The sequence below is a fragment of the Capra hircus genome, assembly GCF_001704415.2.
Source record: "Capra hircus breed San Clemente chromosome X unlocalized genomic scaffold, ASM170441v1, whole genome shotgun sequence".
Classification (NCBI taxonomy): domain Eukaryota; kingdom Metazoa; phylum Chordata; class Mammalia; order Artiodactyla; family Bovidae; genus Capra; species Capra hircus.
The window spans coordinates 38,730,956-38,756,269 of NW_017189516.1; the positions used below are offsets into that span (position 1 = coordinate 38,730,956).

Genomic DNA, 25,314 nt, shown 5'->3' on the forward strand with positions numbered 1-25,314 from the left:
CAGAAAACCAACTCCAGATCCAGATTTTCTGACTAAGAATAGTCAACTCTACCTTGTGCCCTAGCATAAAGAAGAGTCATCTTATATAAGTATCATTTACATAGAATTGTAGCACATTCCATGGAAGGTACTTACACTGGAGGGAATATTTTTAGGACTACACATGAATAAACCTGTCCATCTACCTGTGGCATAGTGATAACCACTTTACCCCAAAAGACATCTAATTTGTTGTTGTTCAGTCACTAAGCCATGTCCGACTCTTTGTGACCCCATGGACTGCAGCATGCCAGGCCTCCCTGTCCGTCACTATCTCCTGGGGTTTGCTTAAATTCATGTCCATTGAGTTGGTGATGCTTTCTAAGCATCTCATCCTCTGCCGCCCTCTTCTCCTCCTGCCCTCAGTCTTTCAGGGTCTTTTCCAGAGAGTCAGCTCTTCGTGTCAGGTGGCCAAAGTATTGGAGCTTCAGCATCAGTCCTTCCAATGAATATTCAGGACTGATTTCCTTTAGGATTGACTGGTTTGATCTCCTTGCTGTCCAAGGGATTCTCAAAAGTCTTCTCTGGCCCTACCATTCAAAAGCATCACACAAAGTATCCAAGGCCATTCCCTTAAAATGAAATGGTATGTTCTCTGAAAGAAAAAAGAAAATATTCCAGGGCTGCTAAGAAATCCAAAATCAATCTGGTGTTGGTGCCGGTCTTTCTGTAAGTTATCTTGACCCTCAACTAAAGGTCAGGATGAGCTCCTTTCTTTCTCTGCTTTGTCATGTCTTCACTTCATACCAATCCCAAAGAACTGTGTCTGCAGCAAAGGTCCCCAACCTCTGGGCTGTGGACCAAGTACCTCCTGTCAGATCAGTGGCAGCAAAAGTGCTTGAATCATCCCAAAGCCACTCCCATGCACCCCTGGTCTGTGCAAAAACTATCTTCCACAAACTCAGTCCCTGGTACCAAAAAGGTTGGGGACCGCTGCTCTGCTGAGCTCCTCCTGAAAGTAGCCTCTGGTTTTCTTTGCTCTAGCCTCTCCTGTCTTCTTGCACTTCTTCTCAAAGAGCTTCAGAGAGCCATAGCTTTGTCTTCATGATCCGACTTCAGTGTTGCCTAAGGAGCCTGTAATTCACCATTTCCTGTCCTTCCTCTGAGAGAACCCAGGAGGTCATTAGTTGCCCACCAAGCTGGCTGTATTTCCCTAGTCAAATTGGCTGCATAATTGAAGAAATACAAGCACACATTTAGAGCAAATGGGAAAGGATATTGAAAACTGAGAGTGCCTTGGGTCCTTTGGACATATGTCTATGGGTACTTTGTGTTCCTTTATTCTGTAGCAAGGGCTTATCTCCAAAGGACAGCAAAGGAAGGAGGCTTGAAGATCTCCGTTCCTGACTAGATATGTTACTGAATTCTGTTATTCTTATTCATGACACCTCCCCACTATCACCTTGGAAAACAGAAAATGGCTAATTAGGAAGTGTCCTGGGGGTATCTTATCTCTGTCTTTAGAATTCCATTTCTCCCAATTGTTGCACATAGCATTCAATAAATATTTGTTGAATAAATTAATGAATAAATGAATGGAAATGAAGCTGAATTTATTTTCATTGTTACACTCTTGCATGTAGTTTTGGTGAAAACTCTTCTTAAAACCTAATTTCATAGAGAAACGCCTTTTGGAAGCTTTTCTTCCACTTGCTTTTCAGAATACTTCCCCTTTTTAAATGTCTTTGATGAGCACCAAGCATTGCTTTGTCATAAATTTAGAATGCTCAAAATTCATTTTCCAAATCCTAAGCCCTGCCTGTCTCCACCCTCCTCTCCAGCATTCTCTGATTCGTGGCTTATGCCACAAAGATGAGGTGAAAACTCTGAGCAGAAGCTAAGTCTGACTCAGAATTTTCTCAATAGCATCTCTCATAAATTTGGGTGACTAGTGACTTCTACAGTCTGTAATGTTTCACTTCTGCATAATGTCTCTCGAGCCCAGTTGGATGTTGAGAATTAGCTCCACTGTGTGTCTTTGGCATTTCAAACTCAAAGTTTGCTTTTTTTCATGCATAGATGAAAGCCTGCAATCTCCTGACTTAAATCTGTAATGTCAAATTCCAAGGTATTTTTCTCTGCACTGTCTAAATGAATTCAGACTTGCTATGAGAGTCTAGGTACAACCCTGGCAATGAAAAAAGTAACCGTTATGAAAGACAAAACCTCATTGTCATTCTGCTGCCTGCACATCAAATTGATTAGATTGTTCCCAAGTCTAAAAGGAGGGTAAATACTAACCAGATTCACTGCAAAGTCTACAGTTAATTAAGATGGTTAGTAGATATTATATGGTGCCAGGGGAATCTGGACTTCTAGCACCTACTCAGTACCTTTCATATGTCTTGTTGTTGGGCAGCCAGTCATTATGCAGCCTAAATGTGAGTATTCCCTTGATCCTTTTCATTCCTGCAATGGCTATGTAAGATTGTTAATGTTATATTCAGAGAAGTTCAAGATTGGCTACTTACATCACGGAATTAAACTAGCTGGTGATCATAATCCTGTTGCTTTCCCTTACAAATGACGTGATGACGGGGCCAGAGTCTGGTGGTTTTCAATCTTCACAGTCTCAGGACATCTTTATTCCATGTTCCTTTCTTAGGTCTTTGTGAGAGACTCACATGATGGTGAGGAAATGGCCAAGATGAAGCTAAAGGGGGTCATGAGTGGGCATTCCGCCACAGAGATGTTGGGGGGAACAGCACGGGATGTTTGGAAACTGTAAACTGTGGTGTGTCTTCTGTAACAAGGCAGGGAATGGGACGAGATGAAGCCAGACAGGTCAGCAAGGCCAGGTGGGGATGGGCTAAGATGTGATGAGGTGCTGAGGAGTAGGGGCCTCCTGCACGCCCCCCCCACACCGGGGTGAGCCAGGATTGATCCTGTTAGACTTATATGCGTGACTCAGCAGCTGTGTGTGTGGATGGGGGCGGGAGGGGGTGAGGACTTTGAAAAGCACAGTCCTGGAAGAAGAAGTCATATTGGCAAGGACCATGGAAGCCCAGGAAAGAGATAAGGAAGGGCCTACAGGAAGGTAATAGAAGAGGGGTGAGGGATATTTAGGGGGAGGGGTAGGGCTGTGTGGCTGGCTGGTTAGTTGGAACTGGGGAGGGAAAGAATGAGCCCGAATTCTGGCTGAGGCACAACAAGGTTTGTGGGCAGCTGGGACTGACAACTCAGGAGGAGCTGTCTACTGATGAATTGCCAGTTTGCCCTTCGATTCAGCAGGATTTATCGAGGGCCTTCCTCAAGGTCGAGTCACTGGAAGATGGTGAGTGGGGTGCAGAAGACATCAAGTTTGAGGTTCTGGTGATGCTGTTGTTTGTTGAGTTGCTAAATCATCTCCAACTCTTTGTGACTCTATGGACTATAGCCCGCCAGGCCCCCCATCCATGGGATTCTCCAGGCAAGAATCCTAGAGTGGGTTGCCATTTCCTTCTCCAGGGGATCTTCTCAACCCAGGAATTGAACCCGGGTCTCCTGTACTGCAGGCAGATTCTTTACCATCTGAGCCACCAGGGAAACCCAGTCAGGAGCACCTCTGAAAATGCTGTTGTAGGTGACGAAGTCTGGGTAAGGAACAAGGGTGAGGAAGGTAACAGTGCGTGGTCACTGTCTAGTAGACGTCATTGGTATGTTCTGATTCTCATAGCTGGTCTTTACAGTTTTATAAGTTGGAAAGAGCAGTATATGAGACATTTAATGAAACTGGGGCCTCGTGCCACTTGGCAATATGAGCCCCCAAAACAAAGGGCTCCAGAACCTTTTAAGATAAAGGGAGCTAGTTTCGCCACATATATCAGACCACCAATATCTTTCATGGCAAGAGAAGCTGAAGGACATACCTACTACATTTACTAAGCTTGCCTCAGGCTGGGAGGACAGTTGCATGGGGCGGGGTCACCATGATTCAGAGGCTTAGTTTCCAACTAAGCAAGCCAGTAACCCAAGTTTCCTTCAGTTTATCCTGAGTTAATCAAAGCTCAGGGGGACCAGTTCATCCTATCCCATTCATGGATGTGGATGAATGACGTTGAATGACAATTTATTTCCTCCTTTGTCTGAGCTCTCCCTCTTTTTAACTGTCTTGTTACACTAAATGTGTTAATATGACCCTCAACCTTTTTGGGGAGCAGCCTGAGGTTTTTTTTTTGAAGAAAATTTTCTTTTTCACAGTAAAGATGGTTTTAATGTGCATATTATAATCCTCTGTAAACAGACAATTTAACTTACATTCTAGTCTTTTTTTTTTAATTGGAGTGTAGATGATTTACAATATTGTGTTTCAGGTGTATAGCAAAGTAATTCAAGTCTGTGTGTATGTGTGTACTTTTCGCCATTATAGGTTATCACAAGATACTGTATATAGTTCCCTACGCTGTACGGTAAACCCTTGTTGTTTATTTTATATATGGTAGTATCTGTTAATCCCAAATTGTACTTTATCCCTCCCTCTCTTCCCTTTTGGTAACTATAGGTTTGGTTTCTATGTCTGTGAGTCTGTTTCTGTTCTGTAAATAAGTTCATTTGTACTGTTTCTTAAATTCCACATGTAAGTGATATATTAGTCTTTGTCTGACTTCATTTAGTATGATAATCTCTAGGTCCATCCATGTTGTTGCAAATGGCATTATTTCACTCATTTTTATGGCTGAGTAATAGTCCATTGTGTGTGTATGTACCACATCTTCTTTATCCATTTGTCTGTTGATGGACAACAGCCTGAAGTTTTAGGTGCAAACACTCATTCTGTATAAGTGGGAAATACATGTGTTTTAAAGATTGGAGGTATCACTCCATTTTAGGGTCTTGTGTCTTAGATATCTTGGAAATGATAACAAAAGTAAAACTGGTGAGCTTAGACCTTGGCACAGGAAATTAGATAGGCATAAGGACTGCTTTGGGCTTCCCTGGTGGCTCACCAGTAAAGAACCTGCCTGCCAATGCAGGAGACACTGGTTTGATCCTTGAATTGGGAAGATCCCCTGGAGAAGGAAATGGCAACCCACTCTAGTATTCTTGCCTGGAAAGTCCGATGGACAGAGGAGCCTGGCAGGCTACAGTACATGGGGTCACAAAAGAGTAGGACACAACTTAAGTGACTGAACAAGGATTGCTTCATCTCAGAGAAAAACCTAAGTAACCCCTCCAGTGATAACAGTATTCACGATTTACCGGTATAGCTATCATCTTCCTAGAACAGGCTGGATAAAAGCTGAAGTTCTTACAAGCCAGCTTCCCTTTTAGATCCTCCATGAAGACCCTCATCCTTCTTGTAGCTTTTATTACCAGACCATCGTGCTACAGTAAAACTGACTGCAGTCTTAACTTTCTTTAGTTACATTCCAAGCCTGAGGATATCATTCCACACAACTCACCAGATAGTTAGTGAATACTTAATGTGTTTTTCAAAGTGCCAAGACAGCAGAAAGGGATAAGCCTTGATTCTTACTCTCATGGAGCTCAAAATGTAATAAAAAAGACATTAACATGTAAACAACTTAGTGTAACCCAGTATTGTAAGCAATTGTATTGAAGACAGTTGAAGAAAGGCTGAATCAGAGTTTTCCAGGCTGAGAGAGGGAGTAAGGATGAGCCTTCCAGTCTACTGAGACCATGAGTTATGTGTGTTCAGAGCACAGGAGGGAAAGAACAAGAGAGTAGTGGAATGGTAGCTGGAGATCACTGTTGAAAGGGTTTTTTATGTCAGACAAAGGAATTTGTGTTTATCCTATAAGCAGTTGAGCAGTGAGGGCTTTTTGAGGAGGAGATGATGGAGAAAAATGATTGTAGGCAGGGAGCTAAAGCCATGGAGACTGGCAGAAGGATAGTGCAACAGTTCGTTGAAAGATGGCCAGGTTCTTAACTAAGGATCCCTTACGCAAGTGAAGAAGGGCTGAAGAAATGGGAAGGTCACTGGATGAATGAGGCCAGGGAAGGTGAAAGAAGGAGGAATGGGGCAGTCTGAATTTTTTCACTAGGGAACTGGGACATGACAAGTAAACAAAAACCATAGAACATACAAGAAAAGCTACTAAGCAGCCAAGGTCAATGGATAGAGAAAAAGAACTATGTACTGAGCATCCTGTTGTTTGGAGATTCAAGTGGAAATTTCCTATATTGCTTTTATGTAGTCACTTTCCAAAAAGGATTTCTTTAAAAAAACATAGCAGTAAGATTCCTATAGTAGAAATAGTAAAATCAATGAACATAGTAGGGATTAGCTTAATTGATATAATTGAGCTTCAAATTTGGTTTCAGGTTCCCTGCAGGCAGGGGGCTAAGAGGAAACAATGCTTTGTCTCTCTCTCATTGTTGGATGAAAGAAGTAAAGAAACATGATTGTCTTTGTTTAAACCCAGTGCTGGTTACACATCCTTGACATCAGGCCAATTGTAGTGTTCTGTGAAACTCACTTTGGTAAGAACTAGCAACCCACTCCAGTATTCTTGCCTGGAGAATCCCATAGACAGAAGGAGTCTGGTGGGCTACAGTCCATGGGGTTGCAAAGAGTTGGACATGACTGAGCAACTTCACTTTCACTTTCACAGGTCTGTACTCATGTCTCTGCAAATGGAGCCTGGATTTTTCTCACAAAATTGAACTCCTGATTTTCTCCAGTAGGGAAGCCCTACAACCCCAGAGACCAAAATGATTTAGTCTGGAAAATTCAAAGATAGGTATTGAATTATCTCCCATAAGATTAGATAATTATATGAGGACTTTTACAGAACATCCCAGTGGGAGTGACCTGGCTTTGCAATGAAACCAGCAAGAAGAAATTCCACCAAGAACTTGACAAAATTATTTTGCTATATGGAGTTCTTAATTGTTGTTAACTGATTGACTCTTGAAACATGTGCACCAAAGACAGGAACTTTGGCTTCTACAATGATTACTTTTGGATTTTGCTTTCTAAGTTGTTAGATGCAAAGTCTAGTAGTTACTTGAGGCCTCTCCTGGGTGTGGTACAAAAGTATATTACTAACACGTGGGAAGGTATTAGCAGGAATGCAGGTGTAACATTTGTCTCAATGACATATTGAGGTATAAATTTTGAACGTGTTGAAGGAAATGGCAACCCACTCCAGCATTCTTGCCTGGGAAATCCCATGGACAGAGGAGCCTGGCAGGCTAGAGTGCCCGGGTTTGCAAAGAATACAGTCCTGTATAATGCTACTTGAGGAAGCTGATTACTTTTCTGGCACTGAAATGTTAGAGAAAGGATAAACAATGAACCTGTCAACTTTGCATGGCTTGGTACATAGCAAGGTTAAGCTCACAGAACCCATGGCTAATGGAGACATCCAGGAGACTGTGGAAAAGACAGGTCTGGAGGCTAGAAGTCTAGATTGAGGTGAGAAGTAATGGGTGGGGGAGGTGAGGTCATGGGCTTGGAGGAGGTGGAAGCCTAGAGAGAGGACAGGGTCCTCCTAGGAAGAAAGCTAATGTGGAAAGAAGACCAAGGACCTCCTGGTGTACTGGATTGTAACTGGCTATGCCCAGTTCTCCACCAGTAGCAAAGTGAGAAATGGTTTCCTGCTTTGTATTAATTATATACTTGGATGACTTCTGCAGATAATCAAACCCTCCTCTTTTTGCCCCCTGCTATGTTAATAATTAAAGTTCTGTATCTTCAAGTCCTGGGTTACCTTTTGGTATCACTCTGTCTGCTAACTGCAGTTTATAGGTAAATCCATATGATCCTTTTTCTATAATTTCTGAGTAACTCCAAGTGACTGTTGAGAGGATAGAAATAACCTCTATTCTTAGCTTAAACAATGAGCATAATTCACAGCCCTTTTACCCAGTAGTATAAGGTTTGTCTACAGGAAACTAAACAGTATCTCACACACTACAAGCTGAGCTGTTGAATGGCAAGGGACTGTGTCTCACTTATCTTTCTCTCTGTAGTGCTGGGTGTAGAAATACGTGTTCATTAAAGGAATGGATAAATGCCCTTTGGATTTTCTTGTGCCCTGCCAGATTTTTTTTGGCTGGTTTTCAGCTGTCTTCTTTGTTTTTCTCATGTCATATGTTATTGTTCTTTGCCCAAAATCTTTAATAAACCTATTTATTTTCTTCTTTTTAACTTTTATTGGAGTATAGTTGATTTATAATATTGTGTTAGTGCTGTACAGCAAAATGAATCAGTTGCACATATACATATATGCACTCTTTTTTAGATTATTTTACCATACAGGTCATTCCAGAGTATGAGTAGAGTTCCCTGTGCTATACAGTAGGTCCTTATTAGTTATCTACTTTATATATAGTAAGTAGTCACTTCTTTTTATTGCTGAGTAGCATTCCATGATGCCTTCCCTGGTGGTTCAGATGGTAAAAATCTGCCTGTTACCTGTTTTATATAAAGTTGTATGTGTGTGTGTCAGTCCCAATTATCCCTCTCCTCCCCTTCCCTCCCTGGTAACTATGAACTATTGGTTTCTGCATCTGTAACTCTATTTCTGTTTTTTAAGTTCATTTGTATCATCTTTTTCAGATTTCACATGTAAGCGATATCATATGGTGTTTGTCTTTCTCTGACTTACTTCGCTTAGTATGATCATCTCTAGGTCCATCCATGTTGCTGCAAATGGCAATATTTCATTTTTAATGGCTGAATAGTATTCCAGTGTATATATGTACCACATCTTTATCCATTCATTTGTTGGTAGACATTTAGGTTATTTCCATGTCTTGGCTATTGTAAATAGTGCTTCAGTGAACATTAGGGCACATGTATCTTTTCAAATTAAAGTTTCCTCTGGATGTATGATGAGGAGTCGGATTGCTGGATCATACGGTAACTCTAGTTTTTTAAGGAATCTCCATACTGGTTTTCATAGTGGCTGTACCAATTTACATTCCCACCAACAGTGTAGGAGGGTTCCCTTTTCTCCACATCGTCTCCAGCATTTATTGTTTGTAGACCTTTTGATGATGGCCATTCTGAGCAGTGTGAGGTGATAACCTTGCTATAGTTTAGATTTGCATTTCTCTGATAATTAGTGATGTTGAGCATCTTTTCATGTGCCTTTTGGTCTTCTTTGGAGAAATGTCTATTTAGATCTTCTGCCCGTTTTTTGATTAGGTTGTTTGTTTGTTGACATAGAGCTACATGAGCTGTTTGTATATTTTGGAGGTTAATCCCTTGTCATTCACTTTGTTTGCAATATTTTCTGCCATTCTGTGGGTGGTCCTTTATGTCATTTTCCATTCAACTGAAAACATTGAAGTTGTTTAAGTTAACCCAGACTTGAACACTTCCTGGGATTATTTGGGGGCTCTCTTTTAAATTATTTGTCTGAAAATCCTTAGACGTGTCTGCATAGATAATTCTGTAGGCATGTACACGCCATATTTCTCTTATGTACATGGCTTAAACTTGATTTCTCCATAGTAGGAGAGAACATTTGGAGAAGGAAATGGCAACCCACTCCAGTGTTCTTGCTTGGAGAATCCCAGGGACGGGGGAGCCTGGTGGGCTGCCGTCTATGGGGTCGCACAGAGTTGGACACGACTGAAGCGACTTAGCAGCAGCAGCAGCAGGAGAGAACATTAGAAAATTATTGACTTCATTGGGGAAATATCTTTTGTTCTATGAGAAGTAGAATTTTGAATTTAGAACTTATTTTTTATAAGATCTTTACCAAGTATAATTCACATACCATAAAATTAACCCATTTAAAGTGTGAGTCCCTAATTATTAGTATATTCACAGAATTGTGTAACCATCATCACATAACCAACTTTACAATTTCCTCACCCCAAAAAGAAACCCCATACCAATTTTCAGTCATTCTTCATTTCTTCCAAGACAACCACAATCCAGCCCTAGACAATCAGTAATCTACTTTGCATGAATTTGTTTATTCTGGGCATTTCATATAAATGGAATCATATAATAGGGGGTCATTTGTAACTGACTTCTTTCATGTAGCATAATATTTCCAAGGTACTCTTATGTTAGGGCATGTATTAGTTCAGTTGCTACGTTGTGTCCAACTCTTTGCTACTCTATGGACTGAACCATACCAGACTCATCTGTCCTCCATTTTCTCCCAGAGTTTGTTCAAACTCTTGTCCATTGAGTCAGTGATGCTATCCAACCATCTCATCCTCTGCCTCCCTCTTCTCTTTTCCTCAGTCTTTTCCAGCATCAGGATCTTGTCCAATGAGTTGGCTCTTTGCATCAGATGGCCAAAGTATTGGAGTGTCAGCATCAGCATCAGTCCTTCCAATGAATATTCAGGGTTCATTACCTTTCAGTTCAGTTCAGTTGCTAGTCATGTCTGACTCTTTGTGACCCCATGAATCGCAGCACGCCAGGCCTCCCTGTCCATCAACATCTCCCGGAGTTCACTCAGACTCATGTCCATCGAGTCAGTGATGCCATCCAGCCATCTCATCTTCTGTCATCCCCTTCTCCTCCTGCCCCCAATCCCTCCCAGCATCAGAGTCTTTTCCAATGAGTCAACTCTTCACATGAGGTGGCCAAAATACTGGAGTTTCAGCTTTAGCATCATACCCTCCAAAGAAATCCCAGGGCTGATCTCCTTTAGAATGGACTGGTTGGATCTCCTTGCAGTCCAAGGGACTCTCAAGAGTCTTCTCCAACACCACAGTTCAGAAGCATCAATTCTTCAGTACTCAGCTTTCTTCACAGTCCAACTTTCACATCCATACATGACCACTGGAAAAACCATAGCCTTGACTAGATGGACCTTTGTTGGTAAAGTAATGTCTCTGCTTTTCACTGTGCTACCTAGGTTGGTCATAACTTTTCTTCCAAGGAGTAAGTGTCTTTTAATTTCATGGCTGCAGTCACCATCATTGCCTTTAGGATTGACTTATTTGATCTCCTTGCAGTCCAGAGGACTCTCAAGAGGCTTCTCCAGCACCACAGTTCTAAAGCATCAATTCTTCAACACTCAGCCTTCTTTATGGTCTAACTCTCACATCCATACATGACTATTGGAAAAACCATAGCTTTGACTATGTAGACCTTTTGTTGGCAAAGTAATGTCTCTGCTTAATAATACACTGTCTCGGTTTGTCATAGCTTTCCTTGTGAGGAGCAACTGTCTTTTAATTTCATGACTGCAGTCACTGTCCACAGTGATTCTGGAGCCCAGGAAAATAAAATCTGTCCTGTTTCCATTTTATCACCTTCTATTTGCCATGATGTGATGGGAGCAGGTGCCATGATCTTCGTTTTTTGAATGTTGAGTTTCAAGCCAGCTTTTCACTCTCCTCTTTCACCTTCATGAAGAGGCTCTTTAGTTCCTCTTTACTTTCTGCCATTACAGTAGTGTCATCTGCATATCTGAGGTTGTTGATATTTCTCTAAGCAACCTTGATTCCAGCTTGAGCTTTATCCAGCCTGGCATTTCGCATGATGCACTCTGCATAGAAGTTAAATAAGTAGAGTGATAATATGCAGCCAATTTGCATACTCCTTTCCCAATTTGCAGTTAGTTGTTCATGTCTGATTCTAACTGTTGCTTCCTGATCCATATCCAGGTTTCTCTGGAGACAGGTAAGGTGTTCTGGTAGTCCCATCTCTTTTAGAATTTTCCTGTTTGTTGTGATCCACACAGCCAAAGGCTTTAGGGTAGTCAATAAAGAAGAAGTAGATGTTTTTTTGGAATTCCCTTGCTTTCTCCATGATCCAGCAAATGTTGCCAATTTGATCTCTGTTTCCTCTGCCTTTTCTAAACCCAGCTTGTACATCTAGAACTTCTCAGTTCCTGCTGAAACCTAGCTTGAAGGGTTTTTAGCATAACCTTGTTAGCATGTGAAATGAGCGCAATTGTATGGTAGTTTGAACATTCTTTGGCATTGCCTTCTTTGCAGTTGGAATGAAGAGTGACCTTTTCCAATCCTTTGTCCACTGCCAAGTGTTGACAAATCTGTCTACATACTGAGTGCAGCACTTTAAAAGCATCATCTTTTAGGATTTTCAGTAGCTCAACTGGAATTCCATCATCTCCACTAGCTTTGTTTACAGCATTTATTAGCACTTCATTCTTTTCTATTACTGAGTGATATTCTATCATATGGAAATACTACATTCTAAAACATTCATTTGGTAGTTGATGGACATTTGAGTTGTTTCCACTGAATGGCTATTGTGAATGGTTCTGCCATGAACTTTTGTGTATGAGCACTGGGACTTTACAGAAGTGATTCTCTAGTTTCTGTCATTGTAATAGAGGAGACCATAGGCTCAAATACAGCAAGAGTGTATAGCAGTGCATGCCAGGAAGTGAAAAATAGGCCAACAAGATAAATTTACTGGGAGAATTTAAGGCCAAGTCTAACTACTCATGAGGGACTCAAGCCAGGACACACAAAGCTTAAAATTATGATTCTCTTTGAGATTGTTACAGCTTTTTGCTGACCACAGACAATGAAAGTTTGATATTTTACTATATATGTTTGAAAATTGAAACACACTTTTCCCAATGGTACTATTCCTGGAGACCAGACTTCCTCACTTCTAAAACCTTTCCAATCTCAGCATGCTTTTTGGATGGTTAAAACTAGTCACTGTCATACTTGTCTTGGGTTTTGTCTGTCTGCCTTATTTCTAAGTATAATGAGATTTAAAAAAATGAACTCCTCTTGTTTTGAACCTCTGATTAATATACTTATTCTTAGACAATACTGTGTTAGTCCTTGATCAGGAATTTGATCAAATTTGAAAAAAAAAATCTCAGTCATTGAAGATAAAAGCAAACTAGAGTCAATTAATACTGTCAGGTTCTGTCTCATGGAGCTTGAGCAAGATATAGATTGCTATGTCAAGGACAACTCCTGAGACTAGAGTATATCTAAATACATTAACCCTGTAAATTTCATCTGAACAGTTTATTACAGTAATCTATGGATAAAATTTTATCATGTTGTCACATGCCCAGCAAATTTGGTCACATCTAAGGAAATCTCATCCTAGTGATCTTAGCTTAGTGATTTCATTTTGCCCAGATGATCAGCTGTGATACACTTTACTGCAGCAACGATGATGGAAAATATAGAGTAAATACCAGATTCTGGGATAGCTACAATAGTGATGGGGGGGGGGGACTAGAATTAAAGAAAATATGATGAATCAACTTGTAAGTGTTCTCGAGCTACTGTATATATATAAAGAGAGAGTGTGTTGTTCTTTAGTTCCTTAGTCGTGTCCGACTCTTTGCAACCCCATGGACTGTGTAGCCTGCCTGGCTCCTCCATCCATGGGATTTCCCAGGCAAGAGTACTGGAATGGGTTGCCATTGCCTTCTCCAGGGGATCTTCCCGACCCAGCTATCAAACCTTTGTCTCCTACATTGGCAGGCGGGTTCTTTACTGATGAGCCACCAGGGAAGCATGTATATATATGTGTGTGTGTATGTGAGAGAGATATATATATATATAGTGCCAAGCTCAGTAGGTTTTACTAGATTGCTGTTCTTTCAGACAGTTTAAGTGCTTTCTTTTGGTAAGTAGGGATTTCCCTGGCAGCTCAGACAGTAAATAGTCTGCCTGCAATGTGGAAGACCCGGGTTCAAATCCTGGGTCAGGAAAATCCCCTGGAGAAGGAAATGGCAATCCACTCCAGTATTCTTGCCTGGAGAATCCCAAGGAGGGAGGAGCCAGGCAGGCTACAGTCCATAGGGTCGCAAAGAATCGGACACGACTGCGCGACTTCACTTTGGTAAGTAGCTTTCAACACGCCTAAGTTTGCAAATCCACAGAGTAGACAATATAGAGAGAAAGAAGTCATAATAATTATGAATACTTAGAATGGGCCGGGCCTGGTTCTAACAGAGCTGTACATAGAGACTGTAGACTGCACTGGCCCACTGAGCCTCCTGACATGGTAAGAGGTTAGGGCAGTTTTCTAGCCTCAGCAGTTGGCATAGCCTGGCTTTGAATCAAGGTCTTTCTGACTCCCAAACCATTCTCTCAATCCCTCTTCTAATTCCTGCCTCAGTCATAGATTGCAAAAGAGACTAAAAAGACAGTGTGTCCAAAGAAAAATTATCTCACATTTCTTTACTTGATTCAATATTGCTTTTCAATGCAGATATCACTGGAAGAAATGGTACATGATTATAAAATCCCACTAAGGTTTATTCAGTAGGAAAGGGGTTGGAAATGAAGAGCTCTGAATGCATTACAAGGGGACAATGCTAACAGAGAAGGATTTGAAACAAGAGCCTGGGGGTTCCTGCCATTTTTACTGTCTTGCTTAAGGCAAACCTAAAATATGCATATTTTTACTTCCCACCCTGTGAGCGGCTCCTTAATTAACACTGGTAGTGCCAAGGCATATTAATGTCTCTTTTTCTCTGGTTTAGGGGTATTTTTGACTTGGTGTTTGATAAAACTTTACAGTATAGCTTTAAATATTTCAACTACAATTGAAAAAGGCTCTGTGCAATTTCCAGTTTTTAAAATACCTCTTGCTTGTGAAATGTGTCTTTGCCTTTTATTTTTTTTAGAAACTGCTAATTTGCCAGATTTATAGTTGCCATAGTAGTTCTGTGTGATTTACTACATGTGCCCAAATCCATATTGGTGGATGTGATTTAGCAGCTTTTAATACTATACGAGGGTAAAGCTGGATTTCTCTGGACCTAATCTTTTTAGAGGCAAACCTTTGTAGTTGTTCTCGCTTTATGAAATATATCTTATGTGTGCTCATGCTTTGATATACAGTTGGATGTATAAGACTGTTAAGACCATGATCACTGAAAAGTGATCTTCATACAACTATTTAATTACAGTAAGGAGGTTCTATTTAAAGAGTATATGACCTGCATTGAAAACACTTGATTGTCAGCAGTAAATTAATAGAAATTGCACAAAGATTGTTGCAGTGTTCTTTATTGCAACTAGCAGAGAGCTAGTTATGATTGCTAGAGGGGCTAGATGCTTTCATGTTTTCAGCATGTGGAGGTAAAGCCAATTAGATTTCTCTCTTTTCTCCTATATCCATAAGCTAGTTAGGAAAAAAAATATTTAATGCAAATTTGTATCTAGACCACCACATTTATACACATGATGACATAAAATTAATCAGAGCTACATGGTCGTAGAATGGAGGGGTTTTTTTAAGCTCTGTGGAGAATAAATTAATAATGGATGGCAGACTTTTTTTTAATTTTTTTTAGCATGACTGGCTGCAGGAAGAAATTGTGGTGACAGAAACCATGTGAAGTGAATTTGAATTAGTGTTCTTTAGGGAGATACCAGAGAAATATAATTTACAAGATAATCAAGAGCCTAAATAGATTCTCTGTGGAGTCAGCATCTCATTCCTGACATACATTCATCTATGTTGAAATGACTCCACAAATACCTTCTAACAATTAGAGAGTCAATAGGGGTGAAATGTTCATGTATAACTTCAAGAAAAGCAAAATATATATCAGTAATAATACAAATCAACCGCCAGCTGTTAAAATGAGTAGATTGTATACTTATGGTTAAGGTTTAAAATGAGTCACCTTGGAACAGTGGTATCTCATTGATCTTTTATGGGAATGCTGTATCGCCTACGTGCTTTATAAATACTGTATCCCAAAAAATGTAACATTATGATATACTTTAAAGGGTACTGACACTGATGTTTTTAAATATAAGAAAATGACTTAGGCCCTTTAGCCCTTATAAACTATTTCCCAACCCCTAAAACCACTCTGTAACCATGACTACATTTATTAGGAAATGTACAGTAAAAGTTATCTCTAATTCAACTCTTTGAACATCAGTTTTTCTTGGTAATCTTGAAAATGTATAAATACTGGTAAAGAGAATTTAGACTCGAAAAACTTCATGTTTTACTTGGTTTCTGACAAATATACCTCCTTTTGAGCTATTTCTGGCTTTTAAAATCTTTGCCATGATAACTTGTCCTGCCTCAGAACTTCAGGGGAAAAAAGTATTCTTTCAAAATCTGGCCTGTTATTCAGCTTAATAGAAATTTTATGTGTGCCACATATTTGTTTAAGAGAAGGTACTTGTTTGGTTCATTGGACCCTGTTGTGGTAAATTTAGACTTGAATGAGTGCTGAGGAAACCTTGATCAGACATTTACAAAATCAACATGTCCTGGTAGCTTTCTGATTAATATAATGTTAGCTTTTGCTTTGAGGCAGCATCTTCTGCTCCTTCCATTTTTCCAGTGGTAGGTAATATATGGAGTGAAGAAAATTAAAAAGTCATAACTGTGCTTTAAAACAAGATGAACATCTCTGTGGACCAAAAATGGAGTGTTGGGCAGTAGTATATGGGGCTTAGTCAATGAACTTTCAACTCCTGTTGGAATAGCAGTAATTAAAATGCAGAGCCGGACATGACTTAGTGACTAAACAACAGAATTCTCCTCACCAGCTCGGGGCACAGAGCCAGATATTTGAAATCAGGGTCCTGCCAAAACACACATGGAGAGAGACATACACATACTTATGTGAAAAAGTTAAAGTGTTGATCACTCAGTCATGTCCAACTCTTTGCGACCTCATGCACTGGAGCCCGCCAGGCTCCTCTGTCTCTGCGATTCTCCAGGCAAGAATACCAGAGTGGGTTGCCATGCCCTCCTCCAGGGGATCTTCCCACTGAACTCAACAGACATGGTAAACTAGGCTGGACCCAGAGGAAGTAAGAAATTGAAATGAGATGATTCTGAGGACTTCATTATACAAAGCAGTAAGAAAAACAGATAAATATAAACAAGCAATTAAGAAAGATAGGGAATGGACCATAAGGCTGTAAAATATACCTAGTACAACGTTCAGAAGAAGAGAAGGGAGGAAATGGAAGAGAAGCAATAACTGCCAAGAATCTTCCAGAACTGAAGAATGATGTGTGTCTTTAAGGAAACGGTCTCCTGAGAGAAATTTCAAACATCTGGGAAGGCAAGAAAGGCCTGTGTAGAGCAATTGGTATTCTTTACAGCTCAGCTTTGGGAAGTCCTGACTGATTCAAATGAGTTCTCTCTGTTTTTTACTGGAAAACATAAAAACAGAAATGCAGTGTGTTGTATATATTAAACCATGGTTTCTGAACAAGGGCGCTTATAAATAACTCATTAAAGGAGAGCTTCATGGAAAACTAGGCCCAAACAAACACCTCTCTGGAAAAGGTAGATAACTTTGTGAGAAATAAGTAAGACGGTAGTTGTTTGTTGTACTATTCTGAAGCCCATGTCTAAAAGCAATGTTTTCAAAAAGATCATTGTGGATGACCCACTTTGGTAGAAAGAGTTTTGAATAGGATTCTACATATAAAAAGGTGTTATCAGTTTGGACATTTCAATGAAGGTGGATTTCTTTTAGCAAATACTTCAAGCAGAAAAAATAGATGATAATTTCTATGAAATGAAACCCTCTGAAGAGTGGATGATGCTTCAAGTTCACAGAAACATTTAGATGATTGTCAGTTAAGTGGCCAGAAATTGGATTTAATTAACATGAACTACTTGTGTTGGCTTACACCCAGAGGACCTATGTACAGAACCTAGTTAAGGGTAAACTTATTTTGATAAATTTCTTCTTATTACTGCTTTGTCAGAGCAGATTGCTAGGAAACAAACTACACACATAATTCTGTGAAGATTGATAGCAGACAGAATTTCAGTCAATACAAATAGAGTATATTCCTGCAAATGAAAAATATCCTTGACTGATTTCCCTGCATTACTTGAAACAGATTCCTGGAAAACTAGTAACATTAGGTATAGGGTAGATCATTGTGCATGCTAAGTCACTTCAGTCGTGTCCTGACTCTTTGTGACCCTATGGACTGTAGCCCACCAGGCACCTCTGTTCATGGGATTCTCCAGGCAAGAATACTCGAGTGGGTTGCCATGTCCTCCTCTAGGGTTCTTCCCTGGGTAGAACTTCAAACAAAGACAAAAACAGAGATTAGATTGGATTGAAATAAAATCTTCTTTGGTGTGGAGGTCGAGCATTTTGAAACTGGACGTTCTGGAAGATGTGCCATCCCTGAGGAACATTCATTCCAGGTATGGAACAACAGAAAACATTTTCCTAAGAGGAAAAACCCTCCTGCAAAACAAGAGCCTCTGGAGACACAGGTTTGATCCCTGGGTCAGGAAGATCCCCTGGAGTAGGAAATAGCAACACACTCCAGTATTCTTGCCTGGGAAATCCCATGGACAGAGAAGCCTGGCAGGCTACAGTCCATGGGGTGCAAAGAGTCAGACACGATTGAGCACACACACATAACAGGAAGCCTGATCATGAGATTATTTTTCCTCTTCCAACTGGACAAGGTAAAAACCCTTCTTGACTGCTCACTACTTCCTCTCATGTCCTTTCTCATTGATAGAGATCTTCCACCTTTGTGGCTAGGACATTCTCTAACCCAATGAAATAACATCTATGAACAATAGAAATCTACCATCCTATTTTGGTGTTCATTATAACTGGAAGAAGGATACCAAGAGTTCTAATCATTTGCTGGGTACCAAATTACAGAAGTGCCCTCCTTTGGTATTCTCATCAATTTGAAAGCAAGAAGGAAACCCATACCCTGTCTCTATGTCTCTATTAAAAAACATAAAAAGAAAGGACTTAAGCATTCAACTTAAAAGCTAGGGGAAAAACACATCAAGTTATAGGAGATTATTTGACATAAAAGGCGCCTGGGGTAACTGAAGAGTTTAACCACATTCCTGATGTAAAGACTCAATAATGCAAAGTCAGCTGTTTCCATTTTATTCTATACATTCAGTGTCTCTCAAACCCTAAATGTCCACAAGGATTTTCCTGGAATAGGAAATCTTGACTCTAAAATCATAGAGATGATCAAAGAGGTGGAAGAGCCAAGACAATTTTATGTCAGAACGAAGTGGGAGTGAGAAGGCCTACCAGATCACAAGATATTCACAGCCATAGTGTGGAATTCACACAGAGACACACAGATAATAAACCAACCGCAGAGAATAGAGACCTCCGAAGCACACTTGTGTATTGATGGGTGCTCGATGGACTATAAACATGCCATCGAAATCAGTGGGAGTTGGGGAAATGTGGACTAGACAAGGCACAGGGCTGGCTTAATAAGTTATCTATGTCAGGGGGAGTCAAGTTAGATTTCATGTTCACACCAAACAAAAGATTCTGGGTTAAGTTGTAAATGTGAAAAACAGAGTTGTAAACTCTAAAATGTAGGTGTATGGGAGATTCTCTTAAAACATGACACTCAGAAAACATGGAGGAATGTTTTGAAATTAAAAATCAATGTAGAATAGGATGCCAAGAGTAAAGGTTGAAATTAGCTATGCTAAGATTTTGCTATGCTATAATTGGCAATAAATAAGCATCTAGAACATATCCGGAATTTGCATAAGAAAAAGACAAGCCAGTAGAGAAACAGCTATGGAAACATTAAAAGCCAACTAAGATGAAAGACGTTCATCCCCTAGGAATTCCCTGGCCGTCCAACAGTTCTGTGCTTTCACTGCCAAGGGTGCGGGTTTGATCCCTGGTCAGGGAACTGAGATCCCATGAGCTGTGTGGCACAGCCAAAAAAAAGAGGGTCAGCCTCACCAATAAAATGTACCCATCACCCGAAACTTACATGTTTGGTAATGCCAAGGATTTGATAAAGATGTGGCCAATGGAAAACCTCACTCACTGCTGGTGGGAGAGCAAATTGGTGTAAAAACATTTAGGAGAGCAGTTTGGTGATCTGTGGCAATGTTGATGGTGGTGCTAGAACCCAACAATTTTACATCTACATATATTCTGTAAAGACTTTCAAATAGGTATTCAAGGAGACAGGTAGAAGGAAGTTCGTTGTATCGCTGTTTGTATTAGGGAAAAGTTGGGAACAACCTAAATGGTCTTTGACAGGAGAATGTTGATGGAATATTCAAGCTGCAAAAGAATGTTGAAGGCAAAAAGCAGCTCTTAGAATGGGATTTACATGCTTCAACAAAGTTCTTAAAGTTTAAGAACATGCTATGTTAAATAATGCTATTAGATTGAATCGCATGAAATGGCCATTTATATAGGTTTAAAAAAGCTGAATATCACCATCTTTATTAAGTTCAACCTAGTAATGGTGGATACCATGGTAATGATGGACATGGAACCCAGGATGGCATTATCTCCTTAGGGGTAGTGGTGAGCAGGGAACTGATATAATAAGGAGAACTTGTGGGGAAGCTTCACCTGTAACTGTCATATTTTATTCAAAATTTTGAAGAAAATATGGCATATGTTAAGTATATTAAAGCACCATGGTGGGTACATGGGTAGACTCTTACTATGTTCTTCTACCATGCTGTTGAAAATATTTGATGATTTGTTTAAGCAAACCCAAGTGTCGATAGAAGTATAAGAATTATAATCTGATGACATTCTAAGGCAATATTTACACAATGAATAACTCCTTTGCTGCTTAATTATGTAAACATAGCACTCACAAGGCTTTTAAGTATAGAAGATTGAAAAGTATCTCCCCTCACACACACCGGGCAGACGCTTCAAACTTTATTTTGTTTGTTTTGTTTGTTTGTTTTTTTTTTTCTTTAAGCATTGCTAAAATTGTCATCATAAAAACCATTCATTAAGTGCCTCTCTTTTGCTTGCTATTGTGTTTGGTGGCGGTCAGATATATCTCTCTGCCATTAGTATAAGAAATCTGGTGATGATATTCAACTTCCTTTTTCTTGTCTTTTCCCTTGTTTTTTTCCCCCCACTTCTTTGATGCCAAATAGGAATCTGCAGGCAGAATATGATCGTCTCAAGGAGCAGCATGAACATAAAGGCCTGTCCCCACTGCCGTCCCCTCCTGAGATGATGCCCACCTCGCCACAAAGTCCCCGGGATGCTGAGCTCATTGCTGAGGCCAAGCTACTGCGTCAACACAAAGGCCGCCTGGAAGCCAGGATGCAAATCCTGGAAGACCACAATAAACAGCTGGAGTCCCAGTTACACAGGCTCAGGCAGCTGCTGGAGCAAGTGAGACACCCCTCTCTCTAACATGGCATCTTTACAAAAATCCACTTTCCCCACTTACAACTAAGAACTAGAACTCTCAGTCCTTTCCAGAAATGCAGCCAACATTGATTTGGTCATTATTCAGTGTGTGCTTCGCCAAGTGCTAGATAGCAAGGGATATAAGAATAGGAATGAAATGAGCATGTCGTTTTATGTTGCTTCCAGATTGTGTCCTATGAAAATGTGTTTTATTTGACCAATTTAAAATTCATCTTGGGAAAAAAATGCAGAAAGGTTTCTACTGGTATCCAAAAGTGAAATTTTTACCTCTTGAAAATCAGGAGCTCTCTTTTTTGCAGTTACTCTTATTTTGTGGTATGCCTTTGGTTTCTTTTGATAATCCCTAAAACATAATTTAAGTGGCCGTTAAAAATGTAGCAGGATATTGCATTGTAGGAGACCCTTCCCTGCACATAGCCCTGGCTTTCTGGGAATTATAAATTTTGAGATATGGTCTCTCCATCTTATTGCATAATACTTCACAAAAGTATGAATTTTCCATTACATTTTTGTGGTCTTATTTGGGCTTCCCTGATAGCTCAGTTGGTAAAGAATTCACCTGCAATGCAGGAGACCTGGGTTTGATCCCTGGGTTGGGAAGATCCCCTGGAGAAGGGAAAGGCTATCCACTCCAGTATTCTGACCTCGAGAATCACATGTACATGTCCATGGGGTCACAAAGAGTTGGACACGACTGAGCGACTTTCACTTTCACTTCATATGATTTCAACATTCTCACATGACCTTCTACATCTTTCAGTTAGTGTAATGATTTTCTATATCTTATTCCGCTGTAGCTGTACTGTCTTTCAAGCTTTTTTAAGGGGATATGATTCAGGTACGAAGACAGTATCCATGGATCTTATCAACTGTGAAATTTCCCAAATTTAACTCTTTGTGGGAGATTTCTAAGTAGGAAAAAATCATAATTTCAGAGACTTGAGTGTCTATAATGGGTTTATATTTATGTATTTGAGTGTTTATTATGAAAAATAATTCTATTTTCTTTGGATGCCTTAGCCCCAGGCCGAGGCCAAGGTGAATGGCACAACGGTGTCCTCTCCTTCTACCTCTCTTCAGAGGTCAGACAGCAGCCAGCCTATGCTGCTCCGGGTGGTTGGCAGTCAAACTTCAGAATCCATGGGTAAGTGTTTGTCTCAGCTACTCCTCAATTTTGTCATCTCTTAAGGTCTGGAAATGGTGAACTATTTGCAGCAACTTTTAAATTGTCTGCTCAATTATTTAATGTCAGTTATGGACCAGAGGTTGTCATGAATGCCTTAGGGGTACAGAGATGAAAGACGCAGTCCCCTTACCCTCTAAGCTCTGGCTGTTCAGTTACTAGAGTAAGGCCTTGTGGTACTAAAGTTTCAGTCATTTGGTAGATCTGAGAAGGATTTTTGATGAATTGATATCTGTGAAGGGTTCTGAAGGACGGAGGAGGAACTGAGCATTTGTTGAAGATGGAGAGATGAAGGCCAAGGGCAGGAAAGAGCCAGGGTTCCAGACATTAGAAAGATAGGATCCCGGCAGGAGTGGGGAAAAGTAAGGCTGCAGAGGAAAGTTAGGCTCACAATGCAGTGACGTGAATACTGGGCAGAGGTGTTTGGTTGGTGTCACAGAGCCACTGAGCATCATTTAGCAGGTAAGAGATAGCTACAAAGATGCACTCTGGCAGCTTTATCTGTCCCAGAGTAAAACTTCTATAGTTTGAAAGACTAGTGAGAAGGCAGTCACAGAGGCCAAGTTATGGGACTTCTGAGGATGCTTAAGAGATTTCTGGGATGGGACAGGAGGAGATGACTGTGACTTATTTGAAAACAGAGTACCCAAGACCAGGGACTGACTAGAAAATGTAAGGAAAGGAGGGGAGAGGACTTGTTTGGAAGAAGATGGTGATCCTTTTAAAGGTGGAGGTACTGTCTTTGAGGAGGTGGTAAAAGGGCAGTCTGGAGAGATTTGAGAGTGAACCTCACCGAATGGGGAGCTGAAAGGTGTGAGAGGAGAAATATAACAAAGGTGCTTGGTTTCAGGGCCTTGGGGAAGACCTCCATTTAGTTGATGGGGGGAGTAGTGTCGGAAGGTGTAGACACACCAAGTCATATTCTCCAGACTGAGAAGGAATGTTGAGAACAAAAAGTGAAGCAGGTAACTCCATAAATGAAGGCCAGCTTTCATTTCTTTTGTGAAGGAAGAGGAGATGTTTGAAGTTGTTTTCCCAGCTTTGCCACACCTCAGTGATTTAGGGCATCGGCTGCTCTTGCCTCCATCTGAGATCTGAATCGAGCTAATCGACTGTTGGGAATGTAAGCAATAGCTCAGCATCTGAAAACATGTGCCTTTTTAAAGTCCTTACATTCCCAAAACAATGGAGTTTTAGTATGTCTGTTGTTATTTCCTACTGCAGGATTTTCTCCTTTTTTGAAGTAAGCCCAGCCTGAGAAGCTAAGTCACATATTTGAGAGGTGAGAGGCAAAGCCCTGGGTGCTTAGAAGTATTAATTATTTAGACCGGTCACCATGAGCCCCGAGGCAGCATGCCTATGAAAGCACCGAAATTAAAGTACACCTCAGGCCGTGGGCCTGATGATTTGTGGAGCTCAGAGAATCGTGGCAGACCCAAATACAAGGACAAAAGTGCATTTGCCAGTGGCTGAGTTAGGCTAAGAGATAACTTGCCAGTGTCAATGGATAGGCTCTATTAGTGAGTTTGTTCTCTGAAGAGACTGAATACAGAGGTGATCCCCCGCACCCCCCCACTGTTGTTGTTCATTTGCTAAGTTGTGTCGACTCTTTGTGAACACATGGACTGCAGCACAGTCCATGTCCTTCACTGTCTCCCTGAATTTGTTCAGATTCATGTCCATTGAATCCTCACTGTAAAGAAGGGGGGCAGGGAAAGACCCTCTTCTTGAAAGATGCACATGTATTAAGATAAATGCAGTGTATATCCTCATGCTTTGAAGCTCCAAGGTATGATAAGGCTGGGATTTGCTGAACCATACTCTGGTAAAATGCCAATATATAACCCCAGGACTCTGTAAAGAGAAGTACAGGAGAAGTCATACTGGGTGATCTATCTAATGAGTTGGAGTGTTTCCTCAAACCATGACATACTTACCAATGGTAAGTCTCTGTGTACCATGTGGGCATTCTATACATTTCTTTTTTTAATGGGATGGTGTGCTATGAAGTTCACATTATGTTTTAAAATAAGACAAATAGAAATGGATAAAGTCTGTCTTCCCAACAACTTATCTCTGACTCCTTTACTTGTACCCAGTCATTCTTTTTAAAGAATGTTTTGTATTTTGTTTAAACAATGTTAAAAGCTGCCTTTGCTGCTTAGAACAACTTCAAACTTAGGGCAGAACTGCAATTTAGTCAACATTTTGCCAATTTGCTGTATTTATTTATGTTGACATCTTTGTGTCTGTGTGTATGTGTGTATACACTATATATATTCCTGTTTTATGTGCATGTATAGTTTTACTCACTGAATGACTATATTTCATACATAGTAACATTTCACCCCTAAACATTTTAACATGTATCTTCCAAGGTGAAAAATATTTTCTTACATAGTCACACTCAGGAAATTAACACTGATATACTACTATTATCTAATATATAATTTAGATTCAGATATCCCGCAATCTGCCAATAATATCCTTTCTATTAATAGCTTTTTATCTTTTTCATTTAGAAGCCAATGAAAGGTCACCCTTGGCATCTAGTTGTCATGTCTCTTGAGTTTCCTCTAATCTAGAACACTCCCCCAGCCTCTTCAGATGTTGCAGGACACATTTCAGAAGAGGTCAGGCCAGTGGTTGTGTAGGATGTTTCTCATTGGGGATTTGCCTGCTTGTTTACTCCCAGTTGGATTCAGGCTGAGTATCTTATGCCAGATTACCACATAGGTGATGTTGTGTCCTCAGCACATCACTTCAAGGCTTTTTCTCAAGATTGCCAGCTAGACCTTTCTCATGAGTATGTTATGGATAAAACCAGATAAAAATAGAACACACTCTGAAATCATGATCAGCCTCCAGAACATCTCTCCCACTTTCTAAACTGTACAGAGGTTTTCTGCATTTTTTCCTTTACCTACCTGCCTTCTTTTTTAGCTTCATTCAGGTGTAAATGATAAAGATGTACTTTTAATGTATACATCTTGATAAGTTTGAGCATGTGTGTGGCATGTATACACACACACACACACACACACACACACACACACACAC

At 40.3% G+C, this 25,314-nt stretch overlaps 1 protein-coding gene across 1 annotated transcript in view; it reads left to right on the plus strand.

Moving 5' to 3' along the window:
• Positions 1-25,314, plus strand: part of DMD (dystrophin) — a gene marked incomplete in the record, with an annotated part of 2,117,027 nt that overhangs the window by 2,058,050 nt on the left and 33,663 nt on the right. Inside the window, 3 exon segments of the mRNA XM_018043695.1 lie at positions 2,645-2,763; positions 20,789-21,032; positions 22,092-22,215. Of these exon segments, the coding sequence (XP_017899184.1) occupies positions 2,645-2,763; positions 20,789-21,032; positions 22,092-22,215 (487 nt within the window).